This window comes from Mirounga angustirostris, unplaced genomic scaffold (genome assembly GCF_029215605.1).
Source record: "Mirounga angustirostris isolate CCGP_5_RB_7025 unplaced genomic scaffold, mMirAng1.0.hap1 SCAF_4, whole genome shotgun sequence".
NCBI classification, from domain to species: domain Eukaryota; kingdom Metazoa; phylum Chordata; class Mammalia; order Carnivora; family Phocidae; genus Mirounga; species Mirounga angustirostris.
The window spans coordinates 63,573,163-63,592,224 of NW_026991712.1; the positions used below are offsets into that span (position 1 = coordinate 63,573,163).

The following is a 19,062-nucleotide window of genomic DNA, read 5'->3' on the forward strand; positions in this document are numbered from 1 at the left end:
ATTAGATAAAATAACATAAATGTTCATTTTAATGAAGTCCCAATGAAGCTTCCCCCCTCCCACTTACAAAATTCTGTTCCCCTTTCTACGTAGATTGACTTTCAATGCTCTTTTTCCCAAACATATCCTTAAATAACAAGGGCTGTCTACAAATCAATTCTGCCTCAAGGCAGTAGACAAATTTGTATCTACCAAATCGCCTTGTAGAGAAGAAAAAAGAAACAGATCTCATCACAACCTCTGTTAGACTCACACTCATGAAGTAAGAGAACATGACTTGAAGTCAATACACTATCAGACACAAACTCAATCATATGTAAAGCAGCAAATGGATGTTAAAATGGTCTTGTACCATTATATTTCTCCATGTAAAAAGGTATCCAAGAGGTGTCAAATTTCTCTTTCTTTTTACTTCCTAAAACACAGTAACTATTTTGATCTTATTTTTTCCAATACCTTCATATATTATTAATTCTCCTTCTTATCTTTTAATATAATTTTTTTCAGATTTGAGAGATCTATTCCAAACAGGCCTATCATGGATGTAAAGCTGAATTACCAAGTGACATAATGCTTATTAATACTCCCTTGTCGATACAGTTCATTATGACTCCAAAGATTAGAGTTACCATTACAACACCATCAATCAGCCAAAAAGCAGACCAAGACTGAGACTGGTCCTGTTCTATGAAATGAATCAGTGACTCTGATTAAACAGCTAATGAACTTCCCTTTCCAAGCACACTGATCATTGCCCTACAATAACCTTTGGTAGAATATCTTGTGCAATGTACTATATGTTGCATAAGACATGAAACTGAGCTATAATAAATTATACTAATAAAAGGCAGAACTTCAAATATGAGCAATTAAACTCCAGATCTTCTGTAATGGCAGTCACTAGGTAAATGCTGACAAAAACCTAATTTCTTTAATCAACTTACTTTTAAATGGCAAGCTATCAACTTAATCTAAAGAATTAGCTAAGTTTTTATCTGTGTAGGTATAATATTACATGGTGACAAGGAATATAGGGTTTAGAACCAGTCTGTCTATTTTCATATTAAACTCTGCCATCCATTAGTTGTAAGCACTTGGGGTAAGTTATATGGCCCTCATTTTTTAAATCTGTGTAGTGGGGATTATAATACCTCAGCAAACTGTTAAAGGCTCACCAAGTTTGCGTACAATGGAAGATCAGCCTTCCCTCAAAAGGAAAGTGGATGATTGGCAATCAAGGACCAGTGTCCTCTGTCCTAAGCAAATTTGCCCAGGCAAGACTAGAGGAATCTTAGATTTTGATCTTGAATCTTGAGTGATGTAATATAAGGGTGGAAAACATTTTTAGAGCCTATCCATTTTAGTTAGGGCACTGATGAGCCTGCCTACCAGCTTCGGCTGCCTAGACACCCTTGAGAGTGTAGCTTTTCTATTGATTCTGTGAACTACCCCATATCTTTTTAAATTAATTTTTCTTCTAGTTTCTGTGGCTTGAAACTATCTAAACTTAACTGAAGTGATAGAACACCTCCAGTAGACAGGTGCATATATTAGACAAACGGGAACTGCTCAAGGGTAAAATCCTACCACTGAACCAGAGCTTTAAAATACTGCTCATTTGCATAGCATTTTACAGTATTCAAAGTATCTCGTTTGACTCCTGCAATAACCCACATTGTATGTGGGAGAGGTCTGATGCACCATCCCCAAACTAAGGGTTAGAGTCCGGACTAGAGACGAAGTCTGCTCAAAAGTCAGGCTTTTGCACTATGTCATCTGATTTGGGAACCACAGATTTCAATCACTTGTTGACCTAAATTCCGCATAAAGGAATGTAATGATCATTTATAGCACAAAATACTAGGTAGGCAAGATACCTGACAGATTTTACGATAGAAAGCCTTCATTTGATTAATGGGAAAAAAAGACCCTGGGTAATTAAGTGACTTACTTGAAATAAATAATCCACCTAAAGTGGAAATAATGCAAATTCATGGTGTATCAGACTCAGATACCTACCATTCAAGAAATTTTAGTTACTGGAGCAAAGGTGTCATCCCTAAGGTGGTTGTAAAAGGTCTGCAGGAACTCGGGGAAGTAACTAGACAGGGAGCTGTTCCCTAGCCTTAGCTCAAGACTTCTCACCTCAAAGGCTCTTTAAGGAACTCTCTGTTCTTGGTGGACATGCCACCTGACATCTGCCCTTGGCCCTGGCCTAATCCCACTAGAGCTACTCTAAACATACACAAAACTGTCCTGCAAGCTGAGCCTTAATCCTTGTTTGCAATTCAAAGAAAGCCCTTTATCCCCCGTCCCTCCCAGGGCCTGCATTCATCCTATAGAACTACCCCTTGGTCCTGGGCACCTTTGGAGTCCTATCAGAAGCTTCTCCTAAGCTTCCAGGAAGGGACCAGGCCTGAGTACTATAATAGCTTTCCCCACCTCTCTCCAAGGCGGTGGACTGAGATGGGGAATCAGATTCTTATCACAAGTTGCCAACCAGTTGGCTGAGCCTTCCTCCAAGCTGCGTTCCCTCAACATCCCAAAACTCCCCAAAGCAGCATGGCTGTGCTGTGTCTTATGCAATCAATCATATTCAAATCCTACCTCAGTAGAATCTGCACTGCTGCCCTTTTTGAGACCCAACACTCACATGATCTCCTCTGTGCATGCTAGAACTGTAGTCATATCTGATTTCCTGCAGCCCGTTTCCTCTGTCCCGATGCCCCATTTTCCTCTTGCGCTCTGTTTGTTGTAAATACAGTGAGGCTGGTGAGATTGAGGCACGCACTGTTACGGGCTGTATATGGACATAGTATGATCCACACACATTCTTCCTTTGAGTAACTGGCATGCCCAGTGCAAGAAATATCAACACTTTATAAAGAATCTCTTATTTCTGCAGTAGACACAATTTTTAGGATATACCTGAGGAGGAACAAAATTATGACAGATTCCATTTCCCTAGAGTACTGAGAAGAATCTGTGAGGTTTCGTTTGGGGAAAAGGCCTGGCAGATATCAATGAGAAACCCTGCAATTTAAAGCAAGTTCGGTTTTTCTTCCAATGCTCAAGTGACAATAGAACGACAAAAGCAAACTTCAGTCCATTCTTCTCAACCCAGCAGGACAACCACTCCCCAGGAGAGGAATTATCAACATGAATCATTTGTAAAACACACAACCATTTTAATTGACTGAAATAAGTAGCATTCATGCTGAAATACGAGGTCACCCTGGACACTTGAAATGAAAGAATATAGATGAGGAGAAAGCTTAGATCCCAGCTAGCATTTGAAAAGTTTCATGGTGAAGGGTGGATAAATAGGGGAATTCCCGGAGGTCAACGTTTGAGGTTTCTTTGCAGATCTGAGTGGGTATAATTTTAGATCTAAATGGAAACCAACATATTGAAGATATGAAACAAATCAATCAATTATAACGTCTTAAAGATAAAAAGCAATCCACTTGACTTTGTGTGATACATTATTTGGTTGGAAACATTTTAAATCTTCTTTATACCTTTAAAAAAAATCTTAATTGCTTACTTTATAAAAATAAATTATCCTAGTTGAAAGCTCATGCTCTTCTCAATTAAGCCAATTTAAAGACAAAATTTTAGTTTGTGCTTTATATAACACTAAAATAATACAGGGCTCCAACCCCGTGTACTAATGGGGATTCAAAGTTACCATAGATGAAAACATATTACAGATTCTGAATATCACTCTTCGTTTGCTTTATCATTTAAAAAAATCTTTCTCTAATGAATCATAAGTCCATAAAACTTACCATCTTGAATGGACCTTAAAAATCACATCATAGACGGTTCCTTCATTTAAGAAATGAAGAAATTCAAATTTAGAGATTAAGTGAGCTTAAAACGAAATTCCTCATCAAACACCTAATTTAGAATCTGAAAATAACACTATCATAGAACACATATGGAGCATTATTCCCCATCCTTACTCTCTCCAGGATTCAGGCTATGTACTTATGGACCAAAGGAAGGCAGGAAAAAGGATAATCAAGATGCACAAATACTGAACTACCAAAGCTTATAACCCACACAGTATTAGATGGCTCTATCACAAAGCTTTCAGGTTGATGTTAAGTCAATTAAGTGCCACTTTAAAGATATTTAAAAAATAATAATGACAGCACTTTCCAGAAATGGTTACAGCTCTCTGACATTATCTGGGAAAATGACCATTTATGGTTCCATCCAATGTCCACAATTCTACACACAGCATAAGATGTAACAAAACTATTTTAAGCTCCATTGTTGAGTAGAGTGAATGTACCTCCCAGCCTTCAATGTGAGACTGCCATTCCTCTAAGACTTCTAACTTCTCCATCTGCCTCTTGGCCTCGTTGATGTTAGAACAGACAGCTTTCATGGCTTGGAGGGCTTCCATCACTGCTGCATAGTCACTGTGTTTCCTCGGAGTCCGCTTCAGCAACTCCTGTTTATACACAAAAAACAAATCACCCTTTGATCTTCAGCTTTCTGGTACAGCAGGTTCAGACTGACCAGGAAATGAAAACTGCAGAAATCGTGAGAGCCACTTACAGAAGTGACATCACAAACTCCACTAAGATTAAGATTAAAAAGGAAAGGTTGAACCAATGGATATGCGTCACTCTGATACACATCTTGCAGCTCCTTTAATTTTTGGCCTTCAAACTATTTTGTTTTCAGAAACTAAATTAGATTTCTCCTTTCAAATTGTCAACTATCTCACCGGCAGCATGTAATTTTTTCATAAGATTGACCGCTGTTCCAACAGAACTACAACTTTGTATGTCTTCCTAGAGTCTTTAACAGAACAGTAAGCCTTTAAATAAATATGTCCCATAATTTCAAAAATAATTTAAATGCCTTATTTTCTAATACACTTTTGAGAAACTATAAAAACATGTCAGAAGTAAAGCAAAATTTTTAAATAATGTCTTACACTCTAGCAAAATAAATTTATAAGTTCCACGATACTCCATCACTAAAGGAACAATTTACGCTATTTTCACCAATAACTCAGGTTCATTTTCTGCAATGAATGAATTGCCATATGCCCCTCAAGAGCTTTTTTTTGTTTTGTTTTGATTTGGGGTTTTTTTTTGGCATTTTATGGTTTTTTCCATTCAGGATATCAGAACAAGAGTGATCTTTAATCTTTTAAATATATTAAAAGGTTCTGTTTGTTGTTTAGAAGCACAAAATTAAACATATTCAGCCACTGTCTAGACAGTTGTAACCACATTGCTTTTTAATTAGTCATTTGTTTCTTTACTACAGTTGCCATCATCATGTAACTAACACAATCACAGAAATCCTGAGGCAAGTCTTCAAAAGAATTTCCTTAATTCTTAACATACAGTGGGAAAATATGCAGTTGTTATGCTCTCTTGAGGTCTGTTACTGTTGAAAATGCTGCCATACACTTTGACCCTGCATTCAGTATGTTCACACTCTGTTCTGTGGAGCTAACACCCAAGACAAGATTTAAAAACTTATGTTGGGGTGGTGCCTGGGTGGCTCAGTCGTTAAGCATCTGCCTTCAGCTCGGGTCATGATCCCAGGGTCCTGGGATCGAGCCCCGCATCGGGCTCCCTGCTTGACGGGAAGCCTGCTTCTCCCTCTGCCACTCCCCCTGCTTGTGTTCCCTCTCTCGCTGTGTCTCTCTCTGTCAAATAAATAAAATCTTAAAAAAAAAATCAAAAAACTTATGTTGGGGGCGCCTGGGTGGCTCAGTCGGTTAAGCGACTGCCTTCGGCTCAGGTCATGATCCTGGAGTCCCGGGAGTCCCTGCTCGGCAGGGAGTCTGCTTCTTCCTCTGACCCTCCCCCCTCTCATGCTCTCTCTCAAATAAATAAATAAAATCTTTTTAAAAATAAATAAATAAATAAATAAATAAATAAATAAAACCCTGTGCTGCTTGGCCAAACCAATAATTTCAAGTTCCACAAATACGACCTTTTCTTTAACACACAGCCTAATCCCCTAATGTTTTTCTCTGAATAAATAAAACCATCCAAAATCAAAGAGATTATCAGCACAGTGGTACAACAACAACAAAACTATCAACACCAACTTATCTACTACACCAGTGAATAGTTTCTTCACGTTTCTTTGTGAAGATAATCATCCAAAGAGGGGGAAAGATGTCATCTTTCCACTTCTCGAAGGTGCTCTGAGTTGATCTTTTTCTTCCAAAGCAAGGATGTGTCCATGATTCTATCTTTTGAGAAGTCAGCTCAGCCAACCCCATCCGGTGGTCATCCCTATCCAGAAGCGATTTAGAACGACTACCTAGCATGATGTGTTTCTCTTAATATCACTATCCCTTCTGACTCTTAAAACAAACAAATGCCCGGGATTCCAAAATCAGGTCCAGGAATAGCTGAAGCGATCTGAGTCACCAAGTCAGGAGTCTGAAAGGACTCTCAAAGATAGGAGTCAGGTTTGCACCAAACATCCTAACCTTCTGAAGACCACACTAAAGCTCTGCAGAACTGGACATACCCATGTTAGCTTCTCTCTACGGCTTAACCAAGCAATTTTAACTTGCTTTTTAATAAGGAGAAATTGTTTTCAAAGAAATTTTAACAAAAACCCAGTTATGCAACTCACGGAAGTTGTAGTTAAAAAAATGTATTTTTAGCTCAAATTCCTTACATTTGTTTCTCAAAAAGTAAATCAATAAGAACACCAGTTAATATGTGCATAGCATATTGGAGTATTTTAAAAATTTAGAGAGCAAGTAGTAGTTAATCTATTAAAATAAATCAGAATCAAATATATTTGAGTAATAATAGCTAACATATGGAGTACATGCTGTGCTAAATGATTTGCATAAAACAGTTCAATTACTTTTTTTTTTTTTAATTTATTTGAGACAGAGAGAATGAGAGAGAGAGAGAGCACATGAGAGGGGGGAGGGTCAGAGGGAGAAGCAGGCTCCTTGCTGAGCAGGGAGCCCGATGTGGGACTCGATCCAGGGACTCCAGGATCATGACCTGAGCCGAAGGCAGTCGCTTAACCAACTGAGCCACCCAGGCGCCCCTCAATTACTATTTTTATGTAATACCTTTTCCATATGCATATATATGTATATACACACATACACAAACAGATATACATATCCATTATACACATTCTTGCAGATATATGCTACAATTCCATCATCATTATTTCTGTTTCATTAATAAAAAGCCAAGGTTTTAAGGGGTTAGATTATGTGTTCAGTCACACAGCTAGTAAGCAGAATACTTAGGATTTGAACTCAGAGCTCATGTGCTCAACCACTATCCCAAACTGCCTATCCTGCTGTTATAGTTCCAAAACCACCATTTCCAGAATTGCTATTCTAATCTATTCGCATGCTTTTGCAGTACAAGCATAATTAGCACATTATAATATGTTTTTCACAATAACACTTTTGGTCATTGTAATGAGGCAATGGGGCCTACGACCATTAATGGGACATATCCTGTCATCCAGAGGCAGCATTTGCTTAGCACTGTCATTCCACATCCTATCATTTATTGTCCCACGTGACCCATACCATTCCCTATAATACTGATTCAAAAATCAAGCTCTGAAATTATGTAATCTTCACTTTAACTTCATTAGCATCAAGAAGACACCAATGTTAGGGGAAGCCAAAAAATACACCAACAGTAGATTTACTTAAGATAAAGAACCCTGTAGATAAAATGCGATATAAACTGGTCATAAGGTACTTAATGGGATCTATCTTGAAACTAATGCATTTACTCTAAATAAAACTCAAACAAGTATGTTTTCTACAAAGAGCACTAAAAGTCTCTTTTCCCAAAAGATTTGTTTCCTAATCTATACATATGTGACAAAATAGCTATTTTCCCTAGTAACCATGATCTGCCCTTTCTTTAGAAAATCAGATTATTTAAAACAAAAATTTTTTAAAGACCATCAGCAAAATATACAGGTGCAAGGAAAATACTACAGTGAAATAAACACATAAAATACCTTCAAAAGGAGAGGGTACTTGCAAATTCTTTGTATTGGTGTTACTAAATATCCTTCCAGGGGAACATCTGTGTTCTTCCGTCCTCCAAGTAGCATGCAGTTCTGCAGTGGAGATAAAAATAATTACGATTTTTTAAACCTGAAGCCATGAAATTTTCTTCTATCATAAAATTTTCTGCTAAAACTTGTGAAAGCCTGTCTCCATACAGTTTCTTTCTCTGAGATGAGCCCTTGCAATCACAAATACCATTTACAGAAGACAAAGAGAAGTATTTTTCCATTTCGTATTAGTTATAGAAATCAAAATGTTTTGAATATTAATTATTATATATTCTCCTGACTATGAAGTCTGAGGAAAAAGAGATAGGATAGAGACGGAGGAATAGATAGATGAGTGGGTAGATGGATGGATGGATGGACAGACAGATGAATGGACTGATGGATGAATAAGTAATAGACACAAAGATACACAGATCAATCCTACTTATATAGGGAGTTGTGTTGTAGTTGAATTGTGGTGTTGTGTTGTGGGGTAAAGAGCAGGCCTAGAGACAACTGGGTTCTATACGTGCTTTGCCACTGACTAGTGATGTAACTTGGGTTGATTTCAGAATGCTAGTTTTCCTGCCTGTAAACCTGTCAAACTGTCATGTTTCAACGAAGTGATTGCTAAGTCACTTTCAGCTATAACACCTCACCAATGAAACTGGCCAGCCAATCTCAGAGAAGGAGGTCAGATATGATCCCCAGAGAGGCAAGATGAATGGAGAAATCTCAAAATCAGCAGAGTAAGATGAAATAGAAGAGAAAATCAACTCTCATTTAAAAAAAAAAAAAGCCTGAAGCATCTGGTCTTTAGTTTATAGTTTGACCATCAATAAAAAAAAGATTTGAAACTTGTGCCAAATCCTGCTTCTGCAATGTCTATCAGAGTAACTGGCAAAAAGAAAGCAGTTAACAAATACGTAGTAAAGGGAGAAAAGGGCCCCTCAAATATCATACTGATGATTCATCAACCTTTAGACCACCATTTTAAGACTACTACTGTCCTATATTCATTGAGAAGAGAGACCAAGTGCTGAGCAGGAAAGGATGAAAAGGAAAGACTGAGGGTAGCAGAACAACCGCCCCACTGACCTGAGCAACTTGGCTTTAGCAGCAATTTGTGTATTCAAGTCAGCAAAACTAACACCATGACTTTAACTTCACCCAGGCACTTTAGAAGACGGGGCAGCAAAGAAGTGTTCTGACTCAAGCATGCTCTTTGAGGGCCTCATCCCCTATTGCAATCAGTTTATCAAAATATTCTTTCCAACTCTGCATGGTATTGTCCCCAGGGGAGCCATATGAAACACATCTATGTACATCTCACTATATTTCCAGTGATGTTTCAGTATCCCTACACAAGTTAGCACCCCTTACAAATGCGGCCACCCCCTTTACCTAGCTCTGGGTTGAAGCACCCTAAGAAATTCATGACGGCTTAACACACTGTTAATTCCTTGTCTAATAGTACGGTATAGATTATGAACTGTCTTCATAATAGCAGACATTGGTTGCCACTTTAGACTGGCTTATGAAAGCCAGTTCTCTCCTAATGTGTACATAAAGAATGTCTTCTCCCTGAGCTCCCAGAGATTTCCCTGATGATGACAACTTATTGAGGTGGCAGCATATCCAAGTACTCCAAATAATACCACCACCAAATCTGTAAACTCTTACCAGTTTTCCCAAGGGTGATTGTTATTATCCCTATTTTATGGAGATGGAAAATGACACCAGCAATATAATGAATTTCCTAAAGTCATTCGGGTAATTAGCGGCCACTGAGTGCCAGGGCAGGAATTATAAAAGCCCAGGTTTGCTACCAGACTGTGCTGTAGGATCATCTAAAAACCAGCACTCCTCTGAGACTACTGGCAGGGCTTGACACAATTCAGTCAATAAACTAGACCAAGGCAAACAGTCAGCTCTGCTGAGAGCTAAATGGATTCACTAAGACGACAAAGTTCTAACACTTTATATAAAGGGCCCTAAAATTTTAGTGGCATAGGAGCTTCTTCTGGCTGTGGCAGAGAAAAGGGATCAGTAAATCCTCTTCCCAAAAAACAACCAATACTCAGCAAAATTGTCAAAGATATCAATTTCAGGGCTCTGGAAATCAACTAAAGTCAAACAAAAAATTGAGATGTGTTTATTCATGAAAAGCTGCTGAATTTTCAGGTAAGAACGGTGGGAGTCTATGGCATCCTCACCTGAGCTTCTCCCACCTTCCCCCTGCCTCCCCCTACCCCACCTTCCCCAGCGCACCCTGAACAGTGGCTCTATTGCGGTGGCCCCATGACAGGGGCCCTGAAAACCGGATGGGGCTTCCAGATGGGGCTGCAGAGAATAAAAGTCTCACACCTGGGGGTGTTGCCAATAAAATGAGCACACTCCATAAGAAAAATGGAGAATGCCCACAGTTCTGTTAGCCTGAGATTGCAGCCCTCCTTGGAGCAGGTGCCAGACTGTGCACATGCAGAAAACACCCAAGGGGAGGGGGGGGATCCCCAGCGAAAGAAAAATCCAGATCTGACTTGAAAACTGCCTGCCCTCTGAATGTCTCCCCCACCCCCCAAACTCACACATAGATCCACAGACAAGACAGTTAACTGACAAATCACCAACTGAACTAAGTTAAACAGTCACTGGAGTGACCCCTAAAAAGAAAGGCTAAATTATAAAGAGTAGAGATAACAGCTGCACATACATGAGTCACAGGTCCTCAAATCAAGTCCAGGGAAGTTACTAAAAACAAAACAAAACAAACAAAAAACAATAACCAACCTCAGGAAATAGACTTGATAAATTAAGATGAATATTGTTCTTAGAGCAATCACCCCCCCCAAAAAAACCTAAAATACATAGTTTAAAAAAATCAACAGAGGAAGTAAAATAGTACACTAAGGAAGGTAAAGGAGGAACAGAGGAACAACAACAACAAAAGAAAAAAACACATACAGAAAAAATGATAAAATGGTACATGTCAATACAACGATATCAATAATTACATTAAAGATCAATGAATGGAACACTCCAATCAAAAGGCAGAGATTGTCAGGCTGGATAAAAAAGTAAGATCCGTAATGATGTACTATACATTGGCTAACTGAATTTAAATAAAATAAAATTTTTTAAAAAAGCAAGATACGACTATATACTGTCTTCCAGGGGCATGTTTTAGATTGAAAGACATAACTAGTTTGTAAGGAAAATAATGGAAAAAGATATAACATACAAACAGTACAAGAAGTGTCATGGTTATAATAATATGAGGCAAAATAGACTTTAAGAAAAGAAATATCCCTAGGGACAAAGAAAAACATTTTATGATCAATAGAAATATAAATACAAGCACTTTCAATGAATACATATTTAACAACAGAGCCCCAAAACACTTAAAACAAAAACTGACATAACTGAAAGGCAAGACAGACAATTTAACAATTATACCTATAGATTTCAATATCCTACCCTCAGTAACTGACAGAACACCTAGAGGAAAGGACAAAGAAGACAGAAACAGCACTATGAACAAAAATGACCTAACATTTATAGAACACTCCGCCCAACAGCAGCAGAATATGCATAGTTTTTAAGCACACATGGAACATACAGAGGAAAAAAAAAAAAACAAAAAACTCCAGGACAGACCATATGCTAAGCCATAAAAATGCCTTAAAATGATTTAAATATGTTCTCTGGCCAGAATGGAATTAAATTTAAAAAATCAACTACAGAAAGAAATTTGGAAAATTCCAATATTGGGAAATAAAATAACAGAATGTTAAAACTGATGATTCTAAGACTTTACCCTACCTGCAAGCTCAAAAGTTAACCTGCCAGAGATTTATGGGTGCTGGAAGAACACATGACACTCCTAGGCCAGAGCTATAGGACTTTTTTTTTTTTTAAAGATTTTATTTATTTATTTGAGAGAGAGAGAATGAGAGAGAGAGAACACATGAGAGGGGATAGGGTCAGAGGACGAAGCAGACTCCCTGCCGAGCAGGGAGCCCGATGCGGGACTCGATCCCGGGACTCCAGGATCATGACCTGAGCCGAAGGCAGTCGCTTAACCAACTGAGCCACTCAGGCGCCCTATAGGACTTTTTTTCCTTATAGCAATAGCGGTAGCCAGAGTATCACTATTTTGGGGCCAGTTTCCCACGGCTCAGTTCCCACATCGCAAGACAAGGAAGACCAGGTGGCCCATGCACATGGACACCAGGAGAGGAGACCTGAAGCGAAGAAACGTGTATCTTTCATGAGGGCAGCCGGCGTGACTGCCCGCCTCTTAGGAGGAAGAGAATATCTCTACCTTCTGAGGCTGTTGGTGATATAAACATCCTTTAAAAGATTGGCCAGAACAAAGGCAGTCAGTTCCTCTGCTCAGAAAATGTGCAGGGACACAAGTCCCATGCAGAACTGCCTTCCAAGACAAACTCTAAATAAAGAATAGACTAAAGATATTACAAAGGAAACTAGACATTCTCGAAAACTGAATGAAAATGAAAACACATGTCAAATTTTATGGAATAAAACTAACGCAGTGTGTAGGGCAAAATTCATAGCTTTAAACACCTATATTGGAAAAGGCAAAAAGGTCACAATAAAAACTCTTAACAAACTATGAATATAGTAGAACTTCTTCAAGCAGAAAAGGATATCTGCAAATAAACCTACAGCTAACATCACATTTAATGATGAAAAACTGATTTCCCCCTAAGATCAGAAAAAAGGCAGGCATGTCTGTTCTTACCACTTCCATTCTACATTGTACTGGTTCTAACCAGTGCAAAAGCCCAGGTTAAAAAAAAAAAAAAAAAAAAAAAGACATCTATATTGAAAAGGAAGTAATAAAACTGTCTTTACTCTCGGATGACACGATCCCATATGTAAAATATCCTAGAGAATCTACAAAAAAAACCCTACTAGAACAATACATGAATTTAAACCACAGAATACAAAAATATACAATAAACAAAAATAAGTAAAAGTCAAATGTTTATATGGTAGCAATGAACAATCCAAAAAAATGAAATTAAGATCATTCCAATTACGACTGCATCAAAAAGAGTAAAACACTTGGTAATAAACTTAACAAAGTATAAGACCCAAATACAGACTTCTTAAATATAACAAAAACATGTTCATATGGAAAAAATTTAATAAATCGGACTTCAATAAAAGGTAAGAATTTTGATTTTCAAAAGATAACATTTTTAAACGAACAAACCACACTGGGTGGAAATATTCACAAATTATATATCAGATACAGTAGCTGTCTCCAAAATAAAAAACATTTATAGCTCAATAAGATAAACATCTCAATTTAAAAATGGACAAAAGATTTGAATAAGCATTTCACCAACAGGATATGCGGAATGGCTAATAAGAACCTAGAAAGCATGCCTGATATCACTGGCCATGAGAGAAATGCAAATAACAATAACCTTGAGATAAACTACACATCCACTATCACAGCTATACTTGGAACTGGTAATACCATGTGTTTGCAAAGATAAAAAGAAACTGCAATCATCATACATTGCTGGGGTATATGGCACAGTCACTTTGGCAGTTTCTTAAACATAAACTTACTGTGACCTAGCAGTTCCACTCTTAGCATCTACCCAAGAGAATGAAAATTATTCACACAAAAACTTGCACGTGAATGTTCATCTCAGCATTGTTTATAAAATAGCTCAAAATGGACATTTCCTGACTTTTCTGTACTAATAACTATCTCTCTCTGAAATGATCTTCAAGGTCCATTATTAATCATACTTGCTTGCTGACCCAATGTTCATACACTGGCAAATAGATAAACAAAATATGGTATATCCTAATACAATGGGATACTATTCAGCAATAAAAATGAATGGCATATGGATATATGCTATAATGAGGATGAACCTCAAAACATTTTACTCAATAAACGAATCCAGGCAAAAAAAAGTACATTGAAGGATTCCATTTATACGAACTATCCAGAAAAGGCAAACTATGGAGATCGAAAGTAAATCAAATGATTGCCTAGAGTTCACGGTGGTTGCAGAGTGGGCGGTGAACAAGCATGAGGGACTTTTTGGGGTGCTGGAAATCTCTATAACTGGATAATGGGGATGGTTGCTCCACTCCACAATTTGCTAAATATTATTGAATTGTACAATTACGATGTGGTCCTCACTGGCAATTGTCCAAATTACTACCAAAATATGCATTTTGGAGAAATTAAATATATATTCTTGTTCTTTCTGTGAAAAGTGAATAAGGAATGTATGTAGAAGAAAGACCTATCTTTAAATTTCTTTTCTACAATACCCAGGATCTGTTTCCTTCCTGTGACCGCCCCACTTACAGCTCTCTTAGCAAAAGTAAATGAAACCCTAGGGAGCTGAGGGATATAAAAGCGATGATGAACTCTGGCATAAACGTCTTCTCGCACTAGGAATCTGTGGTTCTCACAAACAATTCATAGTCAACCAGGAGAGGGCATTATCAGTGTTTTCCCATGCACAAGCTTCTGCCAACTCTCCCTTCTTACATTTATCAAAGGACTCTAGTCTCCTAGCCTGGACACATTTAGAGCATTGCTCCACGAGTAGTTTTTACACCACACTGATGCTAGTCGTTGGCTCCTTAGTGAGCCTATCAACAAATCACAGCATATGGTAACACTTAAACATATACTTACCAAAAGAAATGTGCGGATTGTTCTTATTTTGTTAAGTTCAAGAAGCAATTTCTGTGCCTTCTCATGGTTACTACAATATTCATCGTAGATACGAAACTTGTCTTTCTGTGAATTCGAATAAGGATAAGTTAGAGTCATGTTAGTAGCCATTTGGAAAGATTAACCTGTGTGATGTTTGTGGACAAGCTTTATGTGTCCAAAGCGTTTACTATATTTACTATATTTTGGGAGCTCTACAGTTTATTTATCAATTTTCTCTGATCCATGAAGAATAGCCTAGGAAAAAAGATACCTTATATTAACTAGAGTCCAATATGATGTATGCAATAATAAGTAAATGAACCAAACAGTAGCAAATTACAGAGAAGAAAGTACTTAGCTTTCCTGAGAGGATCCAGATACAGCTTTAAAAAAAAAAAAGTAATACCTGAGCAAGGTCCAGAGAGATGAATCAATCCATCATTCCCAGGCAGGGAGAGGGAAGGAAGCATTTTAGGGAGAGGGAAAAGCATGTGCCAGATCATACAGGAATAGAGAGACCTAGTATCCTGTAGTTTGTATGCACCAATCTGGACAGCTGTGTTTATGAGGGACATGGACAAACAGGAGAGTATCAAGCAAAAAGTGACTAAGATAATGATGGACTTTGGAGACACTACACGTGAGAGGTCATTTCAAACAGAGATATTTGTTAGTATAATAAAGTAAGGAAATGATAGCTACTTTCAGATAGCTGTCATATTGTAACAGACTTAAAACTCTATGTAGCTCCAAAGCACAAAACTAAGACCCCTGGGTAGAAATTGCCAGGGCAATCAATGATGGGCAACGGCAGGCAGATTCAGGATTAACATAAAGATTCTCTAACGCTTGGAGCTGTCACTAAAAATGATCAAGTTAGGAACAAAATAAACAACCCTCACATTTGCAACAGAAGAGGTACTTTCGAAGAGGGAGTAATTTCACCATCATGATCTCTAAGTACCCTTCCATCATTAGATTTTCTCTCAGTGGCTAGGATCAGTATCTATCAAAGCAGTACCAATAAGAGGAAGACACAGAAAACGTATCAATCAAATACTGGAACAGAAGTGTGTCCTCTGAAATTTCTAAGACATGCATTTGGAAAGCAACACTGAGTGCTATTTTATATAGCCAGTAGAAAATATACTGAATTGCTTATTTCAAGAGATGGTATGACCCAGAATGAAACACACTTCAAAAATAGTTTAGCGAAATTCATGGATGACAGATTCATAGTGTGTTACTGAGGAAATGGATGTCAGGGTGCAAGATTCCCATGTGCAGTCCTGGACTAAGAAAGCAAATGCTCCAGCTGGCAGAAGATTTGAATTCTTTCATGAAAAGGAACAGTCTGGATTAAGTGGACACAAACATGCATGGTTTCCAGTCATGCCCAAAGAAAGCATGGCTTGATCTTCCTATGCCAAGGAGCTTCTCTCCATTTAATATTAATTACCTTTATGAAATATTTCCTGATTATAAAAAGAACATATGCAGCATCTGCTCACTACATATAGAAATACAGACCTAGAAACTATATATCAATACCTTTCTAAAGGCTAAACAGAAATAAAAATAAACAAAAATTGATTTCTATGATAAAATACTCTTATGCATTTTTAAATAAAAGATTAATTATACAGCATTTTGGTAAAGAAAGGAATTCAGGTGGGTATTCTGAAAATTAGCATCAGTGGAATGGTATAAATAGCACTTTTTTTTTTTTTTTTTTGGTATGAATGCCCTTTAGTTCTGAAAACAATTTTCATTTTACAGGTGTCTTTTTACTTTATAAATCAATTGCACAAATAATTTCAACTACCATGTCCAAAGAGATGGAAATGATCACACGAGCGTGACGTGTAAGAAACAACTGAGGACTGGCTGGTTTTTCTTCTGCACCACTCAGTACAACCTTCTGAGAAACCATCCTTGAGAAACACTGAGACTCAGGCATCTGTGTACCTAGAGTGACACGGCTGATTCACCTGCAGGCTTGTCACCAGTCGATTAACAAGGAACATTCTGACTCACAAAAGGCTCATCATGCCATTATAAGAGTAAGGATTTTCTGCCTCAAAAGGGATATGCTCTATGTTTGAGAGAAACATAAAAATCCATTCATTATGAACAGCCTGAATATTCATTAGAATTCAAAGCTACAGAGGATGCGAAGAACTAACTTGTTGGGAAAAAGAAAAGGCTGTTTATTCTTCACTGAATAAAATGGATCACCCCTTTTCTGGCTCTCAGTGGAAGGTTTCATTGGCCTTAAAAGACCCCAAACTTTTGGTGTTACATTTTACTTCTAATGCTGAATTCTCACATTCTACTGTGCCAAAAGCTAAACCTTAAAATCGGGAGTGGGGGTGGGGAAGAGCTTTTAAAATAAACAGAAACTGATCCTACAAAGTGAAGAAAGCAGGTTCCCACTTCTTGTTGAGCGTTAGGTTCTGGATGTAGGCATTCTTCCACGACTTTTAAAAATTCCTTATGTACAGCGAGGATATCTTCAATGTTTGAGAACAGCATCTGCAAATAAATGTAAGTAAGTGCAATAGTGAAGCAGTTTAAAAAAAAAAACAAAAAAACCCCCCACAAAACTCCATGAGAGTACAGCATTCTCTCTCCAAGCTGAAAACTTTGGGGCATAGCTATCCTTCCCACCTGCCCAGAGGGCAGAGCTCCAATTTTGTCTGGACATCCTTTCCACTCCCACACAACTCTGGGAACCAGGAACCTATTCCTGGCTCTCAGGAAAAGCCTGAGTGACTAAATCCAAGCATGACAGTCCCCACCCCATTAGTGAGAATGGGTGGCAGATAACCTAGTGCAGGCGGACTTGCTGGCAGGCTTTTGGGGGCAAGGGCTTCTTTGCTCTCTGGAAGGGCATCCTGGAATGGACAGCCCTCTTCCCCTCTGGAAAGGGGCTGTGTCTGAAGTGACAGCTGGGCAGCTACAGGGTCAGCGGCGAGAGGAGCCAGACAAGGGGCAAAGCGGATAACCTGGATGGCAAAGTGAAGAGCTAGACAGAACCTGGCAAACTTATTGATCTCCCTGAGTCACAGGTCCTGAACCTTCTCTTCTGTCTGGAGTCCCCAAATGAGAGCCGAAGTATCTTCAAGCCATTTGAATAATAAGTGTCTTTTGCTTGCAACTTAAAGCATGCAAACTAAAATGCTCCCATGGTAAGGATAATTTGAAAGTTAGTATTTAATTTATGAAAAAATAGTCAGAAGGGCTTATAAAAATCCTTGGGAATTTTTTTTAGTAAAATAAAACGGCAAATCAGCACCAAAAATAAATATCAATGATAATTTATACAGTTTAAATGAATAATGATGGGGGGCGCCTGGGTGGCTCAGTCGTTAAGCGTCTGCCTTCGGCTCAGGTCATGATCCCAGGGTCCTGGGATCGAGCCCCGCGTCGGGCTCCCTGCTCAGCGGGGAGCCTGCTTCTCCCTCTGCCACTCCCCCTGCTTGTGTTCCCTCTCTTGCTGTGTCTCTCTCTGTCAAATAAATAAATAAAATCTTTAAAAAATAAAATAAAATAAAATAAATGAATAATGATGGTAGTACAATTAATTTTCATTTACGTCTTCCCCCTTTACAAAACTCATCATTTTCCTTCCCTGCAGCCTCAAAGGAAAGGCTTATACATTTGTTTCTGAGCTGAAGATATTATGCAGACGTTTTCTGCACCATTGAACCATCCAAATCGTTTGTTCTTGGTGATCAGAGACTGGTAGTCAAATCTGTCCACATCTTGCCTTCCCAAGACGCCTCTGGCAATGCTCTCACACAGGCTCTGCCCCCACCCCCCACAGACGCTGAGATTCTCAGTTGTGGGTTTGTTTTTCTTCCTCTTCTCAAACTGTCCTAAGGCCTTGGCAAAAAATTGCTCCATGTCTTCTACACCATCCTCATCACCCTGTTTCTCTTCCCAAACCCTCGTTTCCCTTTTTCTCAGGGTTGCCCATTTAAGTGACTGGCGCAGAACTTATCCTGGAACAGAGGAGAAGCTGAAGAGCCTAGAGTAACATCCCACAGATGAAATTTTAGCTAAAGGGGAATGTGCACTTGGGTTGAGGGCCAACTGCGCCTCCTCACCTTCACTGTTTCTTCTGTTACATTTTTGTCAATTTTTGATGCGGCATACTGGTTCATTCGGTGTAAGAATGCCTGCATGAAACAAAAAAAAAGATATTGTGAAGGCAACATTACGTTAATAAAATAACAGGGTGTTGATCAGAACTAAATTTCTTATAGGAAACCAGAGTTAAAAAT

General features: G+C 38.4%; 1 protein-coding gene across 7 annotated transcripts in view; it reads right to left on the reverse strand.

Annotated features, from left to right (window-relative positions):
* The window catches only part of PREX2 (phosphatidylinositol-3,4,5-trisphosphate dependent Rac exchange factor 2), a 303,757-nt gene that overhangs the window by 219,342 nt on the left and 65,353 nt on the right, over positions 1-19,062 (reverse strand). For all 7 annotated transcript variants that reach the window (XR_006794332.3, XM_064588242.1, XM_064588240.1 and 4 more), the window contains exons 2-6: positions 18,886-18,957; positions 17,186-17,308; positions 14,753-14,857; positions 8,011-8,112; positions 4,304-4,465 (exon numbers count right to left, since the gene is read on the reverse strand). Coding sequence is in view for 6 of the 7 variants with exons in the window: in XM_064588242.1 (XP_064444312.1) it covers positions 4,304-4,465; positions 8,011-8,112; positions 14,753-14,857; positions 17,186-17,308; positions 18,886-18,957 (564 nt within the window). In the remaining variant the exon portion in view is untranslated. The remainder of the gene's footprint in view (positions 1-4,303; positions 4,466-8,010; positions 8,113-14,752; positions 14,858-17,185; positions 17,309-18,885; positions 18,958-19,062) is intronic.